Source organism: Adelges cooleyi, unplaced genomic scaffold, assembly GCF_023614345.1.
Source record: "Adelges cooleyi isolate 19-005CV unplaced genomic scaffold, UGA_ACOO_1.1 ACOO_flye_CR_arks_rails_tigmint_CR_PRNA_574, whole genome shotgun sequence".
Lineage (NCBI taxonomy): Eukaryota > Metazoa > Arthropoda > Insecta > Hemiptera > Adelgidae > Adelges > Adelges cooleyi.
In genome coordinates this window covers 9612759-9640373 of record NW_026096268.1, presented here as the reverse complement: position 1 = coordinate 9640373, position 27615 = coordinate 9612759, and the positions used below count along the sequence as shown (strand labels likewise).

Below are 27615 nucleotides of genomic sequence, written 5' to 3'. Positions count from 1 at the left end.
TAATAATTCACTCTTGAATTTTGGCATAATTTGGACATAATAAATGTTTTGTTAATTTTTACTCCCAAAGTATGCAAAATATCAAATTTTACTAAGACATGGTTCGTCGTTTTTCAAATTTTGAAGAAAAAAAAATGTCTTATTAAAATAAAATAAAAAAGAAATTAATTTAGCCCCATTCCCGTTATTAGATGAAAACAACTGATTTGATTATATTTTGACTTAATGATCAAAATTAAAAACGGGTCAACATTGGTGTTTTTTTAAAAATAATTTAAAAAACCTTTATTTTACGAGTCAAAATGAGTGATAAAAACTTCAAACAAATAAAGGTTTCATATTCAAAGTTATACAAATTAAAAAAATTATTCAAATGAAAAATTATTTTTATATATTTTCATAATTTAGAATATATAATATTTATACAAAATAATATTTTCAAATATAATTACTTGAAAAAAAGCACTTACAACCTGTTTAAGTAATATTTTTAAAAATCATTCGAATAACTTTTTATTCGAAAAATTGAATTTGAAATTATTCGATACTTTTTAATCGAATAATTAAATTTGAAACTTTTTATTTGAATAATTAAATTTGAAAATATTGAAATAACTGAATTTGAAATTATTCGACACTTTATTTAAATAATTTAATTTGTAATTTTTCAAAACATTTTATTCGAATAAATGAATTTTAAATTATTTGAAAATTTTTATTCGAAAAATTGAATTTGAAATTATTCGATACTTTTTAATTGAATAATGTTTATTTATTTTTTTATTTTTTTATTTTTACACGTAATAAACAATCTGTATCAATTATACTAGACACAATAAGAATATGTGATAAATGTTATAAAAATCATGAATTTTTTTTAAAATAATTGAATAATTAAATTTGAAATTATTCGAAACTTATTATTCGAGTAATTGAATTTTGAAATTATTCGAATAACTTTTACTTAAATACTGTGTAATCTATATGATTATTTAGATAACGCTTTAAACGAATGATGCACAACTACGACTCTATCCCGTTATACACTGACTACCTAGTATAGGCCTGTTTCCTTTCTTCCCCAAAGTCTTCCTCCCCCCCGTCTAACGCAATTATACCGTGTACTTACATAATTATAATATTGTTACACACATTTTTGGAGTTACTGCGATTTTGCTTAGCACGACACAAATATTATAGTTGTTGTTGTTGTTGTCTTGTTGGCCGGTCGGACGGGTAGAGCGCGTTGCCGGCCACCGACGATGCCCGGCAAAACGTCCGACGCCGGCCGGCGACCGCCTGCCGCCGTTGACTTCAGTTGACGCCTGATGGTCGCCGTTGCTGGTTAGTGGTTACTCCTGTCGCCGGTTAAACGTGGTTCGTTGTGTTCCGTCAGCGGTAACGTGCCCGCGACCGCGCGCGTGTGTGTGTGTGTTTACTTTGTTATTACCGTGTTCACGTTTGCCGATCCGAATAATACTAATTAATATTGCGAAAAAATTAATTATAAAAAAAATGACGTTTCGATTTTTCGCGGGCGACGACGGATAGTGAATGATTTTTTAAATTTTAAAAAAGAAAACAAATTAATATAATAAATATATATTATAAGTGATTTTTTATGAATTAATAGTTTTCGACGGTTGTGCTCATCGCTATATAAAATTATAGGTATTGTCTTACTTGGATACTTGAACGATGACCCGTTGGAAAATCGGCGGCGCGAGCCCCGGCATTTGGCTGTTGCTGTCGGCCGCGTTGTTGTTCGTCGGTGTTAAAGGTAAGATGATGAGTTGATATTGTTATCAATCTTAATCTTATCTCCGGTAGATAACTCCAGTTAAAAATGAATCAATTTTCGAGTCGCTCGAACACTCCAAAATCAGTCGGTGGGAGGCATGGTGGACATTAATTGTGTATAGTAAATATTATGCTGATAAATGGAAAATCAGTCTAGAAAGCGAATAGTTAATTGGTTAGGTTAGGTTACCTTACTGCGGTAACGTAGGTAACCGCCGTTTGAATTTTCGAAAAGTTATTCCCCTTTGAACATATTCCAAAAAAAGGTAAAATATATTTGATTTATAAAGACTAAACATCTCGATATTACACATGAACATATATTTATAAAAAGTTATTAGGTTTAAAGGGAAATGCCCTTTTTTTACTTATAGGGCATTTTTTTACTTATAATACTAACAGAATTCCAAAGTAATAAAACTTTTAATTACATTAAATGATAAGTGATAATATAAAAAGGCGTATATCAAGATACGCCTTGTTTACTATGCGTTTTTTATTTTTTTATTATGTGCATTTAGTTGTACTTAAAACGATGGTGTAGTTATTAAAACATACATTTTGTAGTTTTTGTATACAAAAATCGAATTTATCTAGCGCACAAAACTAAATAAGTGGATTTTAGCAAAAATTATTTTTTGTTTTTATCCTACACTCGTTGAAAACTTAAGTATAATCCGGAAAGTTGTTTAAATTTAACAGTTACAACAATTTCTGAAGTGTGCTCTCAAAACCAAGTGCAGGATTACATTATATGTATATGTTTATACGTTTTAAAGTTAATCGTATAATTTATAACGTTGTGAACAAAAAACAAAAGATTGCGATTATTTTTAGAGTAAATTATTAGTGTCGCACGTTGTGTATTGTGATCACTCGGTATATAATAATAATAATAATAATAATCCGATATGCTGTAGTAAATCACAAGCCCAAAAAAAAGGGGAGTCATCCGATCGCTGTGTTGTCGCAGAAAATTTACGATTTCAAACACACTGTATCTTTGGTGACAGCACAACAGGCCTATGAACAAAAAAAAAACACAGGGGTGAACACTGAATAAAAACAATAGTGATAATAATATAATGTGTTTAATGTGATATATTATCGCCGAATAGGTGGTGCTGTTTTGATTCCTAAAAATAGCATTACCGATGTTGGATAAAGTAATGTATATTTTTTTTAAAAAAGCGCTGTCAAAAGTAAATTGATTTCTAGTGTGGAAAAAAAACCATAATCGTGTCCATTTTCCAAATGTATTTCCGTGTCGGCTACACCGCATGTGTTACTGGGATTTGGATTTTAATATTATGCTTGGCATATTATAATGTAAGTGTTTTAACTCCTATTCCTACTAGATCCTGGTTTGCATTAAAGATTATTACTGAAACGATTTCACGCACAGTCATCGCCTGTATTATATCTGCACCATGTCGACGTCTTGTCAGTTGTTGCTTTGTCTGTGGAATTATTTTCAACTATAATCCATAGGTCTTAAAAATTGCTTTTGATGTCTGTACGTTGCTTGGTGTCGACCATGTAAAAATAATTTTTAAAAAAACACGTAAACTTGGCAAAGCGGTGACTAAAATTATTATTTTTTCAAAATTTTAAAAGTAATGTTGACATGAACGCTTTGCCCTCTTTGGTTGGAATTCTTCAAACAATACGAGTATATTTGTACCTTGGGGCTATCGGGGGTCTTAAAAATGTTTATTTTTCATTAGTATCTTTGTTGACTTTTTCGAATTGTCGTCCTCGTTTAGTGGTTTAATTGAATTTTGGAAAAAAACGGCACGGGACCTTTTTAGATCTCAAGTACAGATGTAAATAATTATTGATGTTTTGCTATGAATAAAAATTACATATTTAAAATTTTTGACCCTTTCGTTTACAGTTTGCCCGTTTGACTTGATAAACGGAATTAACATATTTTCAAAAGTGTTGATAACCATAAACGCATTTTTATAACCTTTTACCAGAGCCAACCAGAGCAGCGGTAACCGCAGGGCAGCACATGTGATTGCGCGCTAATCGTTTAGGACGTTTATGATCTACTGAAATCATTGGAGTTCATACTCGTTTCAGGATGAAATAAGTTTGTGAATTACTTAACCCGTTTGGTTTCCCGTGACAGGTACGGCATTATTATTTTGTTCAATAAAACATGTCCGTTGGCGAACCGTTGTAAGACAAAACGACGTCATTTCCGACATCAGTATGTGTTGGAAAGATGTATATTATGCCATTATGATTGTTTGAATACTTAAACGGTTATAAATTATCGACTGTGCAATGCATACATTTAACTATAATATGCTCACCATGGCGGTTGTTGCCGCCGAGGTCAACCGTGTCGAAACGGTCAATTTGGTTCCTCTCATGTGTATGTATATAAGTAAGCGCGCACGAGGCGATTTTTTTATATTTTTTATTATAATATTTTCCCTATACTATATTGTCCTCGACCGGTGATAATGATAAACCAGAAGCCGCGTACGATTAAAAAAAATAATAACAAAGGGCTTTTTTTTATAGTAAAGTGTAGAAAATGGATGGTAGGTGCAACGTCAATCTTTTATTATTATATATCGCATCAAGGCTGAAATATTTCTATTTTCTTTTTTTTGGTCCTGTTCAAAAAAACAAGGCTTACAAATTTGATATGAGCATTTGGGGTATTGTTATCATAATCGGAGACGGGTGTAAGTATGTCTCTAAACCAATTGGATCGATCGATTGTCCAAATTAATTCTTCTTAATTATCTCCATTTGTAAATGTAATTTATAGACACATCAAGTTGTACAGAGATGTAATTTTAATGGTGCATTATAATATTATGTAGTATGGGGGTGTATCAAGATTTTGTATCTTGTACCATCTGCGCTTGATTTATTTTTCTTAATTTTTTTTTTTGCGTCTTAATTAAATACTTAAATAAGTAAAATTGCTTTTAGTGATTCGAAACCGAACCGGTGAACGTTATTTTTCGCTTGATTACATCTGTAATAATGGTAAATAAATAATAATTCAGTTATTCTCGACGAGTATCGCTTTAAACCTTTCTAAATAACCGAATTATTTTTAAATGAATTTCATTTGAGGTATAAATGTGTATTGTTTTAATTATATACAATATTCATGTTAGGTAAAGTCTTACACTGGTCAAACGATTTTTAATTAGTCCTCAGATAGTTGTAAGTTAGCAAAATGTGATACTTATTTTTGACTGTATAAATAGATATTAAAAAAAAAATGTAGTTGGTTGGGGAGGGGAAGGAGGGGGTCGACGAATATATTTTAAAGCGAGCTGCAATTTTTTTATTCATAGCTTTTTAAATCCCCAAGGCGTGTAAGCTAATAGATAGTGAGTGTATAGCATGTGTACAAAACAAATTGGGTTGTAAAAAGTTTATGAGTATCACTGGTAGGTAGGGTTTGTTTTTATACGACTGCATAGTAAATATTTTTGCATTATTATTGTAATAAATTTTAATAGTTTCGGCTAAAAACGGCAATTTATCCTTTTCGGAGCGAACACAATCATTGTAACAATACTGTTATTATTATTACTGTATATTATAATATTGTATATAATATACGAGGTGACAACACGTGTGAGCGTTTTGTCTCTTAAGTCTTATGGTATAATACATAGGCAAATGATACGCACGAGTGTTGTAAAGCACTCTATTTTTGTATACATGTTCTTCGAGCCCGTCTTATATATTATATTATTATATGGTACTCAGTACATAACGACGGAATAATAATATACTTGTGCGAATTTTCGCCCTCCATGGGGGACCGGCTGGCTGTTATAGTGTCTATGTATAACCGTAATACGTTTCCAGCAAACAAAAGTTTTCAGCATGCGATTTATTGAAATCTAATACCGAAAGTTTTCACCTATTATCCCGTTAAATTACAAATCATAAACACTGATCGGTCGAGTTCTAACCGATTATTTTGTGGTCATTGGCGGGACTTAATTTTCCAACGTGAACCTACCTCAAGAATCCCTCCCCCTCCCCCAAAAAAACCGAAAAAGGTTCAGACGAATGTTGCGGTGAAATTAGGGCAGTCATGAAAAAAATGTCTAAGCAATGTTTTTAAAAAGGGTTTTCTACATTGTTTTCTTTTTATTATTCTGTGTGATTTTTATTTATTATGTATTACATATACCTACTTTTTATTATGTTTTTATGTTTTACTATATTTCTATATTTTTTTAAAAATTGTTCGTACTGTTTATTAAACTACCATCTTATGTGTCGTAGACTATTACTGTTTATTATGTGTTCTTAAACTGTACTTGTAGCAATAACGACTGATAGTTAAACTGTGTCACACTATAGGCAACCTGGTAAACGGGCAGTCGGCTTTATTATGACTTTAAATAAAAGTTGTTCTCTCTTTTTGCGCATAAATATTCTGTTGAAAATCAAAATAATCCGGCCAGTTGTCGATTGGATTCATTTTTGTACTTGGCCATTTTAGCCGTTGAATTAAATTGCTTTGGCCGTTTCGCCGGTTGAATGTAATTTACTTGGCCAATTTTACTTTGTGTATATCCGACCATTTTATGCGTGGGTTTCGTTTCAATGGGTTTTACGGTTGTTTACACAATATAACTATTTCATTGCTTTTGAAATTCAAGAAATGCGAATGTGTTTTGATATATATATATATTTTTTTAAATTCGAAAACCGATTAGACGGGTTAATGTCCAGATGAAAAGATAAGTAATGACTTTATTATTATATTAACGAGGCGTTGGCGTTAAGTCAATATTTCCCAGTGTGTGTATTATAATGGCGGATGTATTGATTTTTATTTCATTTGTACATTTTTTTGTTCCCCATTTTAAAAAACGAACAAAGCACTTGTGCGGGGATAATGAAGGGCGCCGGAGAGGAGGGTTTGTGCGTTTTCAAAAACCAAAACCACTATTGTCGGAAATGCATTGGCCCCCGAGTATAAACGGCAGCCAGCATAATATTACTGGGCTGTATTTAAGTAGAATATTATTATTATTATTATACCAAAGCGGCGGCTCAGTTTGACTATTATGATTTATCGACAAAGCGCGGACCGGTTCCTCTGGGATTCTGATCTGATCTGATTTTTTTTCTTCTAATTTTATTATTATAATAATTATTACCGAAACATAATAATATATATTATATATTTCGGTTAACACAAATTGTAATAACGATAATTCATATCGGAAACGTAGCCCGAGGATAAAAAAAAAATGGAACATAAAAAAAAGCAAGCCATACGGCCACGTCGGCCGTAATTGGAAATCGTTGGGCAGTATTTTTTTTTATAGGTGATAAATGGTGGATAATGGGTATGCTTAAAAAAGTTTTTAAATTTAAATGTCACTACCCGGTCGGCGGTGTGTTTTACGTGTCCAACATTTATTTTTGTATAGCCTATAGTAAAATCGATGGGTAAATTGCATATAGGTACAATTATTAATATTACAATCGAGGGACCGTTATTAATCGCTTCCGGTCGACGTTGATTTAACGCACACAAGTATAATATAATAATACTTGATATCATTTCCTCAAAATACCGGTTTAATTCTCGGCGGCCGTTGTCTGCACGATAAGTCGATAACAAGGTAGATATGTTGCAAAGATTATAAAATAACACATTTTTACCAATGTTCTATTTACAACCAACCGCTCCTATTCCGTTGAGGGGATTGCACGCGGTCCGAGTTTTGTATAGGCAATATGAAAAAAGTTGTTTTAATAATAATAGTTTTTCTTTGAGTAATTCATTTTGGATTTTTTTTACACCAAAATGCCAGATAAAATCCGACTACTTAGTTCTAAGGATGGTCCAATTTTAATTTAAAAAAAAAGTCGAGTTCTTCGGCTACTCTACTATTTTGTGTAGAAGCAGTTTTCATTTAAAAATCGCAGTTTCTTGTAATTAAATAAATTAAAATTGCAATTTTTTCAATATTAAAACCCAATTTTTTTTACTTGAAAAAATAAAAAATCCGTTCCTACATTATCTAAACATTTTTTTCAGCGAGTCGTTATATTAATTATTTTTATTCGTTTCAATAAATTGAACAAATGGTTTAAATATTTGTTTTAATGATAAATTAAAGAATTGTTGTTTGTTAATTAATCAATGGATTGCTTGATTTTTTATCAGCGATTTAACTAAAATACAGGCTCGCGTTATATGTAAACATGTAAAATTTAGGAATTTTCCCTATCGGTTTTTTTTGTAACTGTCCATTTTCACTATTTAATGGCTTCGGCCGTGGAAGATTTAGTGCACATTGTTTCTGAATGGTAATAATTCTCCATCGGCCGACAGCGACGGCCATTAACGAGCCGGTCCAATGACGGATTTATGAAGTCGTGAAGTTTTTGTTTACACTGTCGGTGTTGTTGGGTCTGTTATGTTATGTGATTACCGAGAAAGAGGGGTAAAATCTCAAAGAAAACTTGTTCTTCCAAAGGAGCCGCCGACACGCACAAGTTACAATCGTTAAACCGTCGCTCGTGTAGCCACACAAGACTTGTTGATACTTAAAAAAAGTTTTAGCTGAGCAGATATTGTTTTTACAATGATGCGTTTTCGTTTTTTATTTTTGGGTTTGAACTCACGTTATCTTCCAAACCGATAAACCGATCCCTCCAAGTTGCATGTCTATAGATCAGACGTCATAACTGAAAGGTACTTTATTAGGCAAAAAATGGAAAAATGAATGAGACTTGAGCTGTAGTATATGTCAAGATTGTTAAGTGCAGAAAATATTTTCGTTAAATTATTTTTAAATTACCATGTTGACTTATAACATACGTTAATACTCATTCAAGGTAGAATTGAAACGCTTGAATTGGATATTAAAATGGAATTTGGCGATAGGACGTTTTTTCAACACTATATTGACATCTGTTAATTTAACTAAAATCCAACGGTGTAGTTAATATATCCGACTCTATTTAATTATGTTTTAACGGCCGTATACCACTTATGAGTATCAACACGGTTGACGGTAAATATCTGAATCCAACATAATATTATGAAGTGTATAATATACTGTTAGTAGGTTAATCCAAATATTTACCTTGCACGTGCAATTCACCCTTAATACAAAAACATACAATTTAGTATTTCCACCGTTTACAAATTCGCTTAGAAGCGTTTATTTGAATGTGATTTAAATCATCCTCACCGTGCTGGCGTTTTTTTTTTTTTTGATAATGTTATACACATATTTTTTGGTAGTAGTATGCGCGCCCTACACATATTGTCGCGTGCAATATTAGCCGTATTTGTGTATTTTGGCGAGCAAAGTGAAAAAAAAACTGCTGTCGAATGGACCGGGGAAAAAAAAGCGTGTCTCTCCATTGATAACTCTTGTGTAACTTGGTACGAACGGAGACCTTAAAGAGAGAGACCCCCGTTGCTTCCACCGCAGGTGTTTGTTCGTGTGTCGGGGTCCGTTTTGTCCGCCAAGATTCAATCGCATCTGCTCCATTGTTGTTTTACCTTGTTTATTTACGGCCTGACGATATCGTGTGCCTACAGTCCCCTTCCTTTTGGCAATTTCCAACATGTCCGGTGTAATTGATCGCATTTTTTTACCTAATTAAAATTTTTTGTTTTGCAGGTAAGCAAATCCGAGCTAATCATTATATTGTTATACCGCGTCTCGCGAGAGAACGGTACCGCGCAGAAACCAAAACGCATTTACTCTCGTACGCGCCTGCGCAGACAAGAGTGGCGCGTTTTGGTTTCTGCGCAGGACTTTTCTCTCGTCGAACAGAGCATAGTAAAACGTACGGCCCAACCAGAAGAAGTCCTCGAAGAACTCAGTAAGTAAGTTTAATTGGATCTGGTTTTACAAAATGTATTCACGCATAAAAGCGTGCACAGAAATTGCACGTCGAGTGCAGTCTACTACTAAACCCTATTTTGATTTACTTGGTTATTTATTAGCTAGTTTAAATAAATATCTTACATTTTCAACACTGTTCATGCCGTCGAGAGATATTGTGTGACAACAGTCAGAGGCCAAGAAAGTAGCCGGCTCGAGTTAGATTAGGTTTGAACCTAAACTAATTATTAACATTTAAGACGCTCTTAAAGTGGCAGTATTTTGTTTATTTTTTAACCTTCTAAAAAAAAAATTAAATAATATTAATTAGTAAGCACTGTGGTTCAAGATAGCGTACATATGTAGTTTTTTCGGTATTAACCAAAAAACAGCGCTACTTGTAGTGGGATTAAAAAATATATTGTTTTTCGGCTCTCCTGTTGGAAAATTCATAAATGTCCATTAGGTCCTTTGACAGTTTCTCCGTCTATATGTGCTGTTAATATAATATACACACATAAATATAAATATATCTAATTTATTTCATTGGGATATCCGCAGTGGGTAACCGGTAGCCGTTTAACCGATCTGTATCACTTACGGGCATTTGTACAATTCGGTATATATTCTGATATTGTTCTGTGTAAGTTTGTAACACCCGGTGGAAATCCACACCGTCGTTTTGTGCATAATATGTGAACCGTGTACAATTCACGCATTGTGTTCTCACTGCACTATAACAATAATATGTCCCGCGTTTCTTTTCCGTTTCGTTACCTTTTCTTACGACCATTCACTGTCTGTTCACTGTACGTCGCACACAAACGGCACATAAATACTTCACCCTTCATCCCCTTCCGTGTTGCCAACGCGCTCGAGTCTAGTGAGCATTATACACCGCCGCATTTAGCCAACAAGTTAGCCGGTAGATAGGTGTATAAATTACAGGGGAAAAAAAATTGTATTTTATATAAATCTTAACTACTTAACTATATTGGCTGGAGGCAAAGAGAAATCTAAATTAAAATATTCCAGACAGTGTTTTTCCAAGTGGACCGAGGGGATGACTCAGGTAAAGCCTGGCAGTACCAGAACATTTTGAAAAAGTAATTCACATCAGTGGGTATTAAATATGGTATCGAAGTTGTTAGTTTAATACTACATCAGGATTTTATAATAAATTCATAAAAAATATTATTTGTAATGGTTGACGTATATTAAATAAAAAAATAACGGATAAACGTGATCATACTAGGTTTTTTGGTAATGTTCAATTTAGTTCAGAATTTTTGTTGGTGCGCCACCGGCTTGTGTTAATGTCAAAAGCCACACCAAGAGTAGTTAAGCGATCAAATACAACCCGCTGCCTTTACGCAGTTCTGTTGTGTAAAACGTGAAGAGATTATTTGACGGGAGAAAAAAAAAGAAAATAGTTGATAATATTACAATGGCGAATTTTACCTGCAAACTCTAAAGCCGTATTAGCGATTTGCTTGCAGACCGTAAAATCTGCCAGATTGCAAAACGCGACTAGTGGAACGACGGTGGAAATTAATTAAATTCCACTAGCACCGGGGAGGAGAGTGCCTGCCCCTATAAATTTCCAACAACGACAATTATTATTATTATTATTACTATATACTATTAAAGGGTATTAATGCGATTTGATCACGACGATTCTCTCTACATATCATAGCGACGGTAATAATTTTTGCACTTCTCGTTGAACCCGTCTTGCAAAAAAAAAAAAATGCTCGAGTATCCGAGAAACCGTAGAAATTTGCATGTCCAAGTGCTTTTCTTATAATGAACAAGATAAATTTCCCAAAATCCTCACACATTACAAGACAAAATAGTTCTCTGTATTATAAGCAAATTAAATCATCTTTCAATTCAGTCGGTAAAAATATATTGTCTTTTCTAGGGAGTCGAGGGTACAATTTGTTTCATCTGTCGTTTGCAAACTCACATTACCTCTATATCAGGCCTCTGGTGCAGCTGATACAAGTCTGTTCAAATGGTGAACTTAGTAAATTTGATTTTATGTTTAACTAGTTGCATATCTTTCGATTTTAAACGGTCAAAGTATTTTTGTCACGGAGTACCCATTGGCGCAACCAGAGGAGGAACTTTAATTATATATAAGTATAGTATAAGACTTTTGCCAAATAGCATTTTGGCTTTTCTATTGGTTTTTTTTTTTACAGCGTCGTTTGACTAATACGATTTATCCTAATTACCTTTTTTATTTTTGCTGGAAAATTGTTTAAAATATATATATATATTTTGTATTCAATCATTTTATCGTGGCACCGCCAAATGAGATGGGTTTAGGTCGATATCGTGTTCGGACACAAACGGTTCATCAGTGAACTGCAAGAGGATTAAGTGCGGGCAACACTGAGCTAATCCACCGACGTCCCGTATTCAATTGGGAGCCATTACATTGTTTCAGTGTATCTGGTACGGCCGAAGGGTAAACACACAGTATACACGTATATATATAATATTGATTCAGCCGAAAGTTTGTTTTGTCGATTTAACTTTTGGTTAATCCCTGGGAAAAATATATTGTGGCGCCGACAGCAAAGAGAGGGGCCCTTGGCAAATCCCTCGGCATAAGCTGCTGCCGCCGTAAACAAATTGACTGAAATCGCCGGCAGCCAAAGCAGACGGTTCATTACTCAAACACATAAGTACGCGTGCATCGCAACATTTTCGGTTCCACGTACTATTTATCATTTTCATTTAACAGGACTTCGGTTATTTCCCAGCATTGACGCCACTTGAAGCGGGGTTGGGCAAGTTCAAACTATTTATAAAAACTCTTAGAGCTCCCACACATTTCGGGTACGAATTATAAACTGGTGGCGGCTATGCCCGGTTGGTTGTTGAAATTTGTTGAATGCCCGAAGGAGTTTATACGATTTCCCAGTTCTATAACTTTATTACTGTAGGTTTGTATTGTATTATATATAATTCGTAGGTCTGACTATCCAATTAATCAAATCGGACAAAAGTTATTCATTATAGTCTGGCATAAATTCAGTCTTGGACTGATTCCGCCAGGACTTGCTTTTGGCCGAGCGATTACGATTAAGCGCCTAAGATATACAAAGCGAAACATAAAGAACGGTTTTCTTGGGAAAAAATTAAACGCTCAATCCCAAAACCGTAATTTGAGAGCCACATCGGGCTATTATGGCAACAACTCGACCGAGTAGTATAGTTTTGTGTGTAGTCAATAGTAGGATAACCTACAAGTTTTTCGGCTCGGCCATTGTTCTTTTTGGCGTTTTACACGATTCCATCCCGTGCTGTCCTCTATTGTTTGTCCGTGCGATTTATCGGTAAAAGTTTCCAAACGGGTGTGTGCCAGCGCGCGTGTCGCCGGGCTTTTGGAAAAACCACGAACCTTTCACATAATAAATCTCCCCCGAGACGGTTGCCGAGCCACGGGACAATGGCCCAATAATATTGTACAGGGGGAAAAAAAATGGGAACGGACATAATAAAATCATATAAAACTCTCACCTGTGTTATAAAACAGCGTTAGCTCCTAAACGATATCGACCGGCGGTGTCCGCGTGGAAGAGTCGCAGAGAAAATTCTCAGGGGATGTTTTTGTCTTATTTTTCACAAGCCACAAACCGGACTGGAAATAACATAAAGCCAAGTACTTTGCCTCGAGTACGACTTACACTAGGAGCGGGTCAATAAGATTTTTTACAGCGTCAGACGGTTTATTAGGGAAACGTGTGGTTGACGGGTCTTGGACGTTTTGGCGTAGCCATTTGAACGAGTGTCCTTTTTAACAGGTTTGGAGCCAGTAAATAGCGTATTTGTTGGAAAGTCTACAGGATTTAAAATGTAAATAATTAAGTATTAATTCTTATAACAGTTAGATTAGGCTTATTTTAAAAATGGGTCTTGCCTTGAAAGTTATATAATATTTGTATAGTGAAAACTTCTTTTAATTTAAAATCGAATGGTATAGACAATTTATCAAAACTTATTTGGCTCTTAAAGCCATTTGACATTAATAACTGTATAATTTTATATTTTTACGCTTTTTCTATGTACGATGAATATACTAATAGTTATTATTATTGGATTAAAATTGTGTAGAACCATCGACACTTCTCTTTCCGCCGAACAAAGAAATTCAACAGTCATATAAATAACATATTTGTATTTAAAAGGCCACGTCTAAATGTGTCTCGTTTCGCGAAAGGCTTTTGTTTTTTGGAGGAGAGGGGGGATTAGCCCTCGTCAATCATATGTGCTAAATTTTGGATGTACAATCTCTATTTGCTTGACAACCTCGGTTCTAGATATTATTCTAAATGCGTCCCTAACTGTGGTGTGTCCACACAAGTGCCGACAGCGGTTTCGGAGGGTTATGCGCGTTGTTGTTTCCTGCAGGAACTACTTATACCTCTTTTGCCTTGTCCGTAGACACTTTGTGAACGTATATTATATATGTATACGAATATATACATAATGTGTTTGTGTGTTTATAAATAAGTAAGCGGCGCACGCGTCCCATTAACAACTGCCGAGTGCGTTTATATATTATATACGTCTGTCCGCACATAAACGGATATATTAAAAGGTATTTGTTTTTTTCCCTTCTGTCTCGGTGTGTCTGCTTGCCATCCCTCTACTCGCCCGCAGAACTCTTCGGTTTAAATAAAATACTACGACTCCCACAGGACGACGACCGTGTCTGCAAGGATTAAATAAGCTCTTCGCAGTGTATATATATATTATTATACATACAATTTCCATACATATAATACGTATATCTACGACTACCGAGGGTTTTGTAAGAGTAGACGATTTATTCGTTAGTACCTTTTTTTTTTCAATGAAAAAAATAGTACAAAGCCTTTAAACACACCATTTCTTGGGTCACGTATTAAAATTGGCCTGGATACAAGGTTATAATACATATATTTAAATTGTCCTCTGTGAACCGAAGTTAAGTCGTTTATCCGAGTGAATAAAATATTATGTGTGTGGGGTGAGTTTAGGGTACAAATAATACAGAAAGAATAACTTAAAATTAATATTTTAAATGGCAGGGAACGAAATCATTTTCGTTTTGTTCCAACGTGTATGTGCTTATAGAAAATTACATAAAATATTTTTAAAAAAACTGTGTACACTCTTAAGTGTAAAATTCTTCAACATTTTCGATACAGAAGATCCGGAGGCCCTATGGAAAAAAACAATACAAAATACAAATTGGAAATCACATAATTTTTTGCTAAGTGTACTTGCTGCCAATAGAGATTATTGAAGTTACCAGTTTCCGCCGTCTTTGTGGGAATTAGAACCTTATCACATGTTTATCAACTCTTATCACTGATTATTACAATTATAAGTTAAGTTGATAGCGCAGAACCACAGATATATATATATTATTTTATACACCCATAAATCCCACAAAAATGGCCGATTTTGACTTCCATTCTTATCACTAGTTAGCAATCTAGTATAAATACATATACATACATCTGTGTTCCTGTCTTGAAATAATAAAACACAAAATACATCATCACTTCGCCAGCCCTAGTGGTAACTAATGTATGTTAATACCATGCGTCGTGCAAATGCATATTAAAAGAAATCCGTTTATAGCGACACGCAATTACACGGGGTATAATTTACTGTGGAAAAAAATGTTATTACATGCGTTATTTTTTTTTGAACATTTTCATTCCAACACGAGTTTTACAATACAACAGATTTACCGCACAGGGGTCGTGGGAAAAACGACTTTTATTGCTCGGCTTCATCAGTTGGGCAGGGCAGACGGGGTGGAAAAAATGCAAGAAAAATGGGAATTATTTGCCATCGAATCGACCAAGTATAGAAGGACGATAAAAATACACTGTGGGAGCAGCGGCAGCAGCCGCGTGCCATTCTTTGTTGTGTGTCTCCCAATCGCTGTATCCGCACAATTATCCGGACTCCATGTCCTAAACCGTGGAATACATGTAAACTCCTTTGTCGGTACACTGTGTATATGACATTGTGATTTTTACAAACACCGACAGCCGAAATATTCTAGTTGTGCTCGATAACGGAGTTTTTTTTCGCCGAAAAATAGTTTCTGCCGTTAAGCAGCATTTTAACGTTTCAGCATAAAATTAAATTATTTAAAAATAATATATATATATATATATATATATTTATACAATATGATTTGTTATCTTGCATTTCTGTCCGTCTCATGATTGATATTGACCGCAAAAATGAACGTATATCGTGTAAAAAAAAAAAAAAACTTTTTGTATTTTGGTTCTACTCCACATCAAATCGAATTCCAAGTTGAATATTATCAGCTGTCTCTTATCAGCATCCGTAATCAGCTCTTTCTTGTTACCGTTACATATATATATATTGAACTAGATTGCTAATTAGTGGTAAGAATAGAAGTCGACATCCCCCATTTTTGTGGGATTTATGTGTGTATAAAATAACATATATATAATGCATAAATATATGATTTTTTGTTATCAACTTAACTTATAATTGTTATAAACACATTTTGTCATGTGATAAGGTTCTAATTCACACGCGGAAAATGGCAACTTAAATTACATATGTTGACAGTATGTACACTTAGTAATCTACTAGGTTATTTTGTAATATATTCTGTGGTTACTTCCTACCCCCTTAAAAATCTATTGTCCAATTATCACTAAAATTATGGATGAACCTTTTTTTTTTGTTGGAATTTTGTCTTCCACGGGGAATACTTTTCCTCATCACATTGAGAACACAAATGTCTTCTGAAGCGCAGTCCATTTGATGATAATAGGTCTTTGCTTGTTGCTAATGGGAGACTTTGGTTAGGCTACGACATATATTTGTAGAAAAGCAATCGAAATGGCAATTTTTGGCTTGGCCTCGTCGTACAAACGGCAGCAACCCACTCGTTTTGGACACATGCGGATTAGATAAGATCACTCGCAAAATTACACAAGGTCCATTATCCGTTTTCTGCCGGAGACACGGTATTTTTGGACTTATGTGAGAACATCCACCACAAGCGGTACTTACTGGTTATCGACGGATAATATCTAGACGACCGGAAACTGCCGGCGGCTGGTCCTAAGCCAAACGGCGTGGCATTGAGAGAGGAGAGGGAGAGGAGAGATTGACACGCGTTTAACTATGTAAATATTAACCTTCCCGCGCACATTACACGCTATTTTACTATTATATACATAATATACAACTATACTGCAGCCAGTGTAACCGAGACGAACACTGTTTGCCGAGTAAACACACTTTGCCACCCCGTCCGGGGGAGATCCGAACCAAAACCACCAACTTTATGTGTATATATATATATTATTATTAATATAAAAGTAACGTCTCTTACACCCCCCCCCCCCCGTATTTGCGCTTCGAGTGTACAAAGGACACGTGTTCGTCGAAAACGTTTTATAACCTACAATTATTATATGCACAGTGTATAGTGGTCGCCATCACAGTATGTGTGTATACATACAGGGTGATCTATAAAACGTAGCATATTAAATATCTCATAAAAATAATTACAATGTTCGTAGTTTTTTTCTTTTTGAACAAATATTTGTGTACGATTCGAAAATAATTGATCTTTTTATTAGTATTTAATTGCCTTTTTTAAACTAAGAATAATTTGCTGAAAATTCCGACTGATCGATGGTCAGTTCTGAACAAATAATTACTATCAAACTTTAAGAACTTCAGAAGCAGGACCGTCTTAGGCTATATAGAGGCTCTTGGGCACACAGAGTTTGGGGGCTCTTTAAGAAAACCAAAAAAAAAATGTAAACTGTATTATTCAAAATTGGTTTACGGGCAGTCGGTATTTTCAGCAAATTATTTCAATTTAAAAGAAGTCAACAATAAAACAAGTTTGGTACAAAAAGTTTAAGTTTCAAAAGTCGATTGAACTCTAGAATTTACAAAGAAATACGAGTACCGTTTAATACTGTAAATTAATAACATAACTAAATCGTCTCCAATAAGGAAAACTACAAAATGGTAATTATTTTCACATGAAATGAGTTTGTCTTGCGTTAAATGGATCACCCTGTACAATAATCACTGCACGACTACGTTGCCGTCGTTTAGTCATTGTACGGGACATAATTACCCTCGGGGACCGGCCCTTTTTCGGGGGGAGGGGGTTTATGAAGCCCAAGTCTTATGTACACTGTGTTTGCAAATACTGTTCTCCCCCCCCCCCATTTTTCACATAACGTCGGACCTTTCCGGCTTAACGGGGTTTGGGCTTAACGATTCGTCCAACGATTTGAGCCAACACCTGCGACACTAATATTATATTGTACCTATACATATATATATATTTTTTTGTATAAACCATATTATATTATGACCCGGCGAAGACTAAAGCGGGGTACAATAAGGTGATACGACAAAAAAACAACCTCAATAGTGGTGACTTGTGACAAATAAGGATAGACCGTGGTGGGCGGCGATCAACGCCAATCGGACAATGGTCTGTGTCAATGTATAGATGTGTATGATATGTGTATATAATAAAATAAATATTAGTAGGATCGGTAATCGGATACCGCGACCTAATGTCGATTTGTCGGCATCCGGTCGAAAATCCAAGTCTAACAACCAACGGATAACCACAAGTGACATGTCCAATAATAATAATATATACATATAGTTTTATAAAACTAAAAATTAACACGAGTAAAAATGGTAAAAAAAAAACCGTCGTTTTTGGGCGAGGCAATGGATATTAAGAAGAACTCGGTTGGCAGCATCAGACACTTTGCTAAGGATCTAGCATTAGTCGTTAAAGAAGAGTATAGAAATGATTTAAAAATGTCCGAAGTGATAAAGTTTTAAGAATTTTTGCATCACACTTTCAGATCACTTGATGCTCATTTCTTTAAATTTAACACTAATGTTTAATTTTTTAACACTGCACAAGTTGATCAGTTGAAAACGAACTTAATAGTAATATTATAAAAAAAAAACAATCTATATACATATAGATAAGCTCTTTTAAACACATCCAAGGCGGTGTATTATATGTGTCAAAAAAGACGTTATCTTAATTAATTGGAAATGGGATTTAATTTGAGTATTGCCGAATGATTCGAAGGTGTTTTTGCCATTTCTATTTTATCTCTTGATTACGAGTTGAACGTTTTGAAAACAAAAAAACGTGTGTTAATTTAACGGATAAGCGATTTGGCCGGCGCGATAACCTGTTGGACTCTTCGGTGTAACGCCGCCCGTCCGAAAATGACTCAAGTATAATATAATATAATATTAGAATGAGTACATTAATATGCACAATCTCGAGAAAAAAAAATGTAAGCCGCGTCGCTGATTGCCTTTTATACATTTATGTAAAAAAAAAAAAAAAAACTGGATAGTCTCCATTCCGTCGGGTCATGTCCCACGCATGTGCCTGTGAAATTATATTATGAGAAATTTCAGCAATGTCATTTGCATAACTTGTAAAATAAAACAAAAACAAAATGCATAAAAAAAAATTGATTTTCATTTGTGTTTTCTCGGTTCTTCTTGCCTCACCGTTGTTGTGTAACGCGTACCAAGATCTTATCTGTTTGGAAACCGTTGTAAATAAACACACACACACACATATGTTTCTTTCGCCATATTATGTTTTCCCCCCTCCTTTCTTATTGTGTATTTCGTTAATAACGAATAATTTCTATAATACATATTATTGTTATTATCACTGCCAAGCTCCGAGCAGACGGCCGAGAATTAATTACCACACGCAGACAGACCAAGTGTGTAGAGGTTATCGCACAAATGACCAGCAAATGTTGTAACCGGCGTCGCCTTGTGTTTCCCCTGTACGAACTGCACCGGCTCCTTATTCTTATCTGTGGTTGTGATTTTTTTTTTTTTTATCAAACGCGCCGACAACAAGTACATACCTATGTTTTTTTACCGTTCCAAACGTGTATTCTTAGCACTGAACTCAATATTATAATATGGAACGCAACCCATTCAGATTTAAAAACGTCCCGACCCGACCGGCAGCCATTTTGTGTACCAATTTCATGGAAAGTAAAAATGCCATGATACATATTAAAATTTTAGGTTAGGTGATGTTAACTCCGTCGTATATTTATTTTTTAAATCATATAAAAAAAACAACATATATCATGGACAAGAGAATAACTGTTCACAAAATGGCAGCATCCTATAGTGGACATTTTCACAAGCAGAGTTCACTGAATTCTTAGTCTTAAAAAAAAATATGTACTTAGTAATTAAACGGACAAGAGTAATATTGACATTATACAAAAACAGAGTAGAAATGTCTTAATTAATAACAAAAATAAAACTCCACCCAAGACAAAAGGACATCACTTTTTTTATTTCTGAAGTAAAGTGTAGACAATTGTATTGGACTAAGTAATTTATGGACTTTTTCTGCAGTTTGGATAATACAATATTACAATTCAATGTTAAAGTATACTTGGAAGTAAAGGCAAACTTAGCTAGAACAGTCATTAAAGGTGCAATTGTAGCCATAAGGAGTAAGTAAGTAGTCTGATGTAATGTGTGTGTTTGAGCAATTAAGTAAACAATGATGTAGTGACTTAATTGTTCTGACCTCTAAACTCCAAGTCTACATTTCAGCTATATTCCCAACTTTCAACTTTCGACAAACGAGCTTTAAAGCATTTTTCAGGTTAGGCACTACTGCTGGGGGTTGGGGCTCAATACTTTATATATTTTTTTTTGTATCAAAATCGACAGGTTTTTAGGATTATCGCAGCGTTTAGTGTCTGCTAAACACCGTTCTGTCGGCACTCTTGTTCGAGTCTTATTGCTACAAAAGGTTTCGGTGATGTATTATTTTGTTTTTTTTTAACGCGCCGTAACGTCGAATTACACGGTTTTAAACAGGACGGCGTACTCGGATCGTATGACCAAAATAATATAATAATATAGTCTCGCGTTTACACTGTGACGAGGGTGGGTTTTTTTTTTCTTGAAATTCTTTGGGCTATTACCGCTGCCACGAAACGGCGGCGTCGGATTACTGCTCTAACCTCAGGGGTAGAACAGAACAAACCTTATACAACACATCAGGGCCAGAAGCTCGGAAAACCGAGTAAAATCGATTAACCGCTACAGTAATTCCGTCCCCGCACACATAAGTCATTCGGCCTCTTACACAACTGCATTATTATTATTATTATTATGCGTTAAACGTGTACACAGTACGTCCCCAAAAGTCTCAAGTAACATAATATTTAAAACTCTGATTGCACTAAACAAAATGTTTGCCAAATGTCTGCGGCTCGATGGAGTAGGCAACTGTATTTTATTTGAAATAAATGTTTACTAATTAGTACCCAATTCTATTGAGGGAAAAGAACGGAAATTAGGGAATTAAAGCTAATCTTATTCGCCCACAACATTATTTTTAAAGGCATGGTGTTTTCAATTTAAATTGTTGAATTTGTAAAACCAGTAGAGCAATAGTTAATAAGTTAACCCAGGATAGGAGGGGGACCACTTGCTTAGACTTGAGCGATAGTGTCAAGACTAAACACATCATATGAACGGCAGTCTTTAGACAGAAGAAAATATGTACTATTTTAAAGTTGATCATTGTGTTCATTTAATAACAATGATATGTATACAAATTTTGGAAAGTAACGTAGCATTTTTACTTTCTATGAAATCGGTACACAAAATGGCTGCCTCTCCGTGTTCAGTGAGTTCAGTGCCTTTAATACTGTATATTATTACACGCGGTATAGGGTGCTCGCATAAATAAAGCAATTTTTTATACATTTTTTTTTTTTAATAACCGCCAGAGAAATAGGTACAATAATATAATATTTTTAACTGCCGTGCGTAGGAAGGAAAAACAAATCATACTCTCTCGGCCGTTAAACGTTATCAGTGGAAATATTATTATTATTAGTTATTACTATATGTATGTATACCGCCGAGGAGCCGTATTTCTTATTCATTGGACCTGCGGGAAACGTAAATGATAAATCTTTCCTCAGAGGCCGCCCCGTGTTGTGCCCCTTTAAACCCGTCTGGAGTCAGGGAATTATTGCCGCGGGAGGTAAGACGGGGTCGGGGAGAGAAGACGGTGGTCCAATGTTTGGGTACGGTTTGCTGCTCGTCTTGTTGGATAAAAGATCTATAAAACAAACCGCCGCTGTAGCTTTTTCCTATCGCATTTTTTCTAATTGAAATTCTCGTTCAAATTAATAAAATACCGCGCGATTCTCTGTGGTTGTGTAAAACGCGCACATTGTCGCCTCCGCAATAACGCCTCCTCTAATCGTTTCTTAATTATTATTCGTCGGGCAAAGTTTCTGTTTAATATTTGCGCAAATATTTGGATTTCGGTAAATTTATTCTCACGACGAGACCCTGATCCTTTTGAAGTATCCTGTGCCTTTGTGTCTTTGTGTATGTAATCAACGGGTGATCGACTAATTAGAATTTCCTCAGAAGTTTTAATCATTTATAATGGTATAATATTAATAATGTTAAAATATGTATTTTCCAATTTCAAACGCCTGCTTGCTTTCGCGCGATAAAACGCACAAAAAACGATTGGCGCATAATAATTATTTCAGTTTAAAATTAAAAAAAAATAAAAAGGCGCAGTAATATGAAATTATAATTGTTATTATAAGAAAGAATCCGATGAAAATCCTCTTCGACGCAACTTCATAGACTGGCTAGTCCATTAACTAACTAACTAATTAAGACAACTAATGATTATCATAACTAAAAAAGATTTTCATGAAACCTGTGACCAGGGCCGGATACAAGGGGGGAGGAGGTAAATACTCTGGTCCTGCAGATCGGCTACCTGGGTGTAGACACAATAATAAAAAACACAACACATAACTCGTCGGCTCCACCACCACCCTAGGGTTATTTTCGGAAGTACATACAAGAGGACCCCGTTGCACGTTGTCTGTCTTAATATCGTAAAATAATATAGCGAAAGAATATTGCTCCACAAGCCATTGCCGGGTTTTCTTAATGAACATATGGCCGTGTCGTCGGTTCCGGTGCGTTTAGATTCAACGGTTTATTTTTTCCAAATTGGCAAATATCCCTCACAGCAAAATATATCTACACAGCACTCGGTTGTGCGTGTAGTTTCTTTAATTTTTACCACGAGACACGACAATATTAATAAAATACATTGTACCTATTATAATTTTGTATTTAGATACGATTGCGTTGGTGATTTATCGGTCTGAAAGGTCCGATCTTGTCGGTTATTAGATAAGAAAAATCACGTTGTCTTGTACACACCGACGACCACGCGCCGTTTGTAAATATCGACCGGCACGTTAAAATAATATTATTGTTACATGTATAGAGATAACAACAGCTCGGACCTGGGCTACGGTCAAAAAGTCAAAACCGGTGTGTGCATGTATAAAGTAAAGAACATATTATTATCATCGATAACTACCCCGCCTGTAAGTGCAATAAATAATAATGCAACGTTCAGTTATCAGTTTTGTGCTAGATATCACGATGACCGTCTTGTATTTTATTTCATGAACCACAATAAGAGAAAAACCTAAACCAGAATGTGTTTTTTAAGACCACCTGGATAGGCCGTGTGTGTAATGTCATCCAACATAATATGCAAATGCACACATAACGTACACGATATTGTTACGACATATATATATATAGACACGGTTAATCCGTGCACACATTACAATATTATGCAGATCTGTTTTTAAGTATCCCAATAGTAAGTAAGTAGGTACATACGTGCGTGCTTCGTGATGTATGTACTTGAACGCAAGTCATTAGTATTCTGTCGTATATTGCACATATTATACACAACAGCTGTAGACGAACACACGCTGACCGTACGCGAATAATAATATTATTTTAATGCCAAACACTATGGTTTAAACCAAAGGAGAGAAGTTAAAACAGCTCCAAAACAGTCTAAACGGTGGAATTGTGACAATGAATCAGCAGTCCACAGGTACTTACTATCCTAACCGTATCCACCCTAATGCTCGGCATACAATTTAAAGCACAATAGAGCTTTTACATTGCTGTTATCTATAATAACATGGATATTGGTATTGGGCTGGATACAATAAATCTCATGTGGCCACTTTCGCGTGATAAGACTCTGCTCCCCCCCCCGACCCCATTGTGCTGGTATTTTAAAAATGTTTTCGCCCACTTATAATTTCAACATATTCGTATTGAGTTGTCGTTTTTGCTATAAAATATTCTACTGTTATTACAATATATGTGTTTTGTGTGTATTCGCTCTGCCGGTTTCGATAACGCTCTTCCGTTCCGGCCATTTTAATTGCCGGCCCGAAAAGTAATCCTTTGAACAATTTGTCAACCTTTGTTAAGCTCACTTCGGGCTTTCGCACTGTCGGGATTTAATTCAATATATAATATAATAATATATATATATATATATTGTTGTTTGTGTGTGTATGTATAATGTACAAAGGGCCGCACGCGAGACCGTTGCACTCGGTTACACGAACCGCACCAACCCCAACCCTTTTGCCCGGTCTTAAGTACAAATTGGATAAAATCTCTGCCGTCGCTTTTTGTTCGTACGGATTTTCTTTGTACACATAACCAAAGCCAATAGGACGTGTTTGCTGTTTAATTGCCCTTAAACAATATGCCCGTCGGCGGTGGGTTCGTGTTAAACCAAAGGCTTTGTTTTTTTTCCAATTTAATTACACGGTATCCGTTTTTTGTTTTTTAATTGATAAAAAAAATAACCAAAACGACGCGAGTTGTATTTATTTTGTCCGCGTTTAACGGCAGCAGCTGATGCGGTAGATAATTATTATTTTATGTCGTTATTTAATTAACGGATAGGTTAGGTCAGGTCGGTCGGGAAACCATGATAAACGGCCTTCTATAAGTGTACTAAGGGTCCGCCTTTTGCCGACCGTAATGAATTATTTCTCATCCACCTGCCGAATTAAACGCGGTCCGGGCAAATTTATATTAGGAGTTTTTTTTTGGGGGGAACTTTCCTTCATAGAGGAGGTAAAATAAGGCACAATTTTGAAATTGTCCTTATATTTCCCGGGTCGGGTAATAATAATTTATAGCGCCTTTGTCGTGCACTGGACGCCGGACGTGACTATACCAAACGTGGACCCAAGTGGGGTGTTGTCGGCTAAATTTTTCAAAAAAATCGCTCTCGTTTCTTTGGAAAACGAGGTTTTATATATATTTGTTTTTTCTTATTTTTATCGGACGTGTTATCCTCGAGACGTTGACAAAGCGCCAGAGGTTAAGGGTGTTTTTTGTATCCAATCGTTTTGCGTTGGGATGAAAAAACGACTTGCAGTTCATTTTTATGGCCACCATAAGTCGGCCGACACACTACTCGTGTAGAATTAGGTTTTCGATTGGATAACACACACACACACACCGTTCTCGAAGCCTTCGCTCTTGCATTTAAGACAGGGTGAACAAAAAAAAAAAAAAAACGACCAACAAGTAAGTATGTATTGTGATTTATCGTGGCGTTTCCTCCTACTGCACGGGCTTTAGGCACCTTCGGAATTGGTCTGCATCAATATTTCGTTCAGACTCTTCTGTCGGCCGCAGAATAACTTTGAAAGGAAAAGTTCTACTTTCACTTTTTTCCTTCTTTTTTTTTTTACTACTTTGTTCTATTTAACGTGCTGAAATTTGTTAAACACACTCGGGGGCTGTCGTATTAAAAACTTTTTTTCTGACATGTTTCCGTTTGGTTAAAAGTTTTTCCACTGCTGTTCCTCCTCGCACATAATTATTATTTTACGCACGCCGCATTCGGAAGTTTCGGACGGACTTATACATTGTACACGTTTATTTTATCATAATATAATTCAAATCTTTCTCGCGCCACCGACCTCATACCCCTTCATGTGTCCAATCACAGACGGCGGAGGTAGGGGGATTTGCCAGTCTCGGAAAACCTTTGGCTTTGTTTGTTTAATGACAGACGACCTGAAATGTTGTACACATTGTAAGACACACATTTTGTGTACAATGTATAGATGCTTCGCAGTAATGTCGACAAGAAACCATAATAAACTCATATTTGTTCAGACATGTGGACTAAAGCCATTTTAGCAGCATTAATCGATACATTTTCAAAAGCACATTTTTTGTATTTTTATCTTTTTTTTACAGGACAGTGACATGAAGGAGGGTAATGTGTACATATTATGATGTTTGTTCGTTTCCACTTTCCGCTTAAACTATAGAACCGATTTTTATAGAGTAATCTATAAATTCTCAAGAGTAGCTTCACCTTGTACTTTTAACCATATCAAATAACGTATACTGTTTAATTATAAACGTGTACCTTGAGCCTGATGGGGCCAGTGTAAGTAAAACCCATAATTTATGTTGTTAACATACATATTATGTTATTGGGCTGGATACAAGAAATTCATGTCGCCATTTTTGCGTTACACTTGCACTTGCAGTTGCAGGAAATAAGAGATTAGTGATATAAGATAAGAAATAAGTGCTAAATCGGTACTCCCGGTACATACGTTGAAAATGTTATTTAAAGGTTTCTGGAAACAACTGGAAAAAGGTACGAATTGGCCCGGTTAGACCCAAGTTAGAGAAGTATATAATACCTATAATAGCACTGTTTATATGAACAAATGGGCATTCATGACCATCAGCCTTAATTGCTGCGCCACTCTCTCTCTCTCTCTCTCTCTCTTACACGCCATAGTTATCACTGTAATAAATTATTATCAATGTAATAGTGAAACGCAATAAGCCTTTTAACGCTCACACACTTCTTCGGTGGTTCCACGGAACATATTTCTCGGTCCATATAAACGCGTTGATGGTTTTTGGGGCAAAAATAGACGAGGGGACAGATTTTTAATCGTTTTCTGTGTTATTTTCGGTAAGGGTTGCTGCTGCTGCTGTTGTTGTTGTTGTTTCCTTTATAAATCCTTCGACGAGGCGTTTTATAAATCACCGTTTAAGTCCGCCGCTAAAGAATTTCAAACGGGCAAACTTAATTGCTCCTCGGCACGTTTCTTTGGGGGAATTTTTACATTAATAATTATTATTGTCATCGCCCGTGGCAGTGCATATATATTAAGGTAGTCTTTATTTAAAAATTGTTTTCGAAATGAACTAAACGAGGATAGTGATGGTTAAAACAAAAAAATAATAAGGTATAATTTCTATTATGTTAATTTAAAGTAAAAATTGAGCGATCACAATTATTATTAATAGTCATTAATCAGGACAAAATGTTTAAGCTAAATCACTTTACTAATTTCTATTAGGATTTTTTCACTGGAGATTTCAATGTAATTTTTGCATTCAATGTATTTTGATGGACATAACAAAACCTTGAAAAAACGCCAGCAAAAAAGTCGTTTGAATAATTTCTGTTCAGTACTTTGATCTAATTAAGTTTATCAGTTAGAATTGCTCAGTTTTTATTTCTAATTAAATATAAAAAGGATAACTATAAAAAAAACAAGATTGTTTTTTTATTTTTTATGTTTAATTTTTTGCAAAAAATCGGCGAAACAATTGCTTTACCTTTTATTTAGATTGAAATACATATTTTATATTTAATATAATTTTACCCTACTATTTTGCCCTACTCTTCTTTAGGTAATTTTTATATCATGGAAACGAGTTGGGCACTACCCGCACAGGGCATCGCTTGTGCCAGGCGTTGAGTTGATTAGAAAACTGTTTTTATTGTTTTTGCTTTGACTTTGTAGGAGGCAACCGGCGTTTTACGACCCTAATTCAATTTTATATATTTTATACACTATAGCTAATAAAATTATTTATGTCAGATTGAACGGCGGCCGGTAGGTACAACTCCTAGATGTATCTCGTTTCATTTCGAAACCGTCAACATTTA

General features: G+C 35.0%; 1 protein-coding gene across 1 annotated transcript in view; it reads left to right on the top strand.

The window, feature by feature from the left end:
* Positions 1-1331: 1331 nt before the first annotated feature.
* Positions 1332-27615, top strand: part of LOC126842985 (roundabout homolog 2-like) — a 153399-nt gene continuing 127115 nt past the window's right edge. Inside the window, exon 1 of the mRNA XM_050580256.1 lies at positions 1332-1780. Within this exon, the coding sequence (XP_050436213.1) occupies positions 1699-1780 (82 nt within the window). The 5' untranslated portion in view covers positions 1332-1698. The remainder of the gene's footprint in view (positions 1781-27615) is intronic.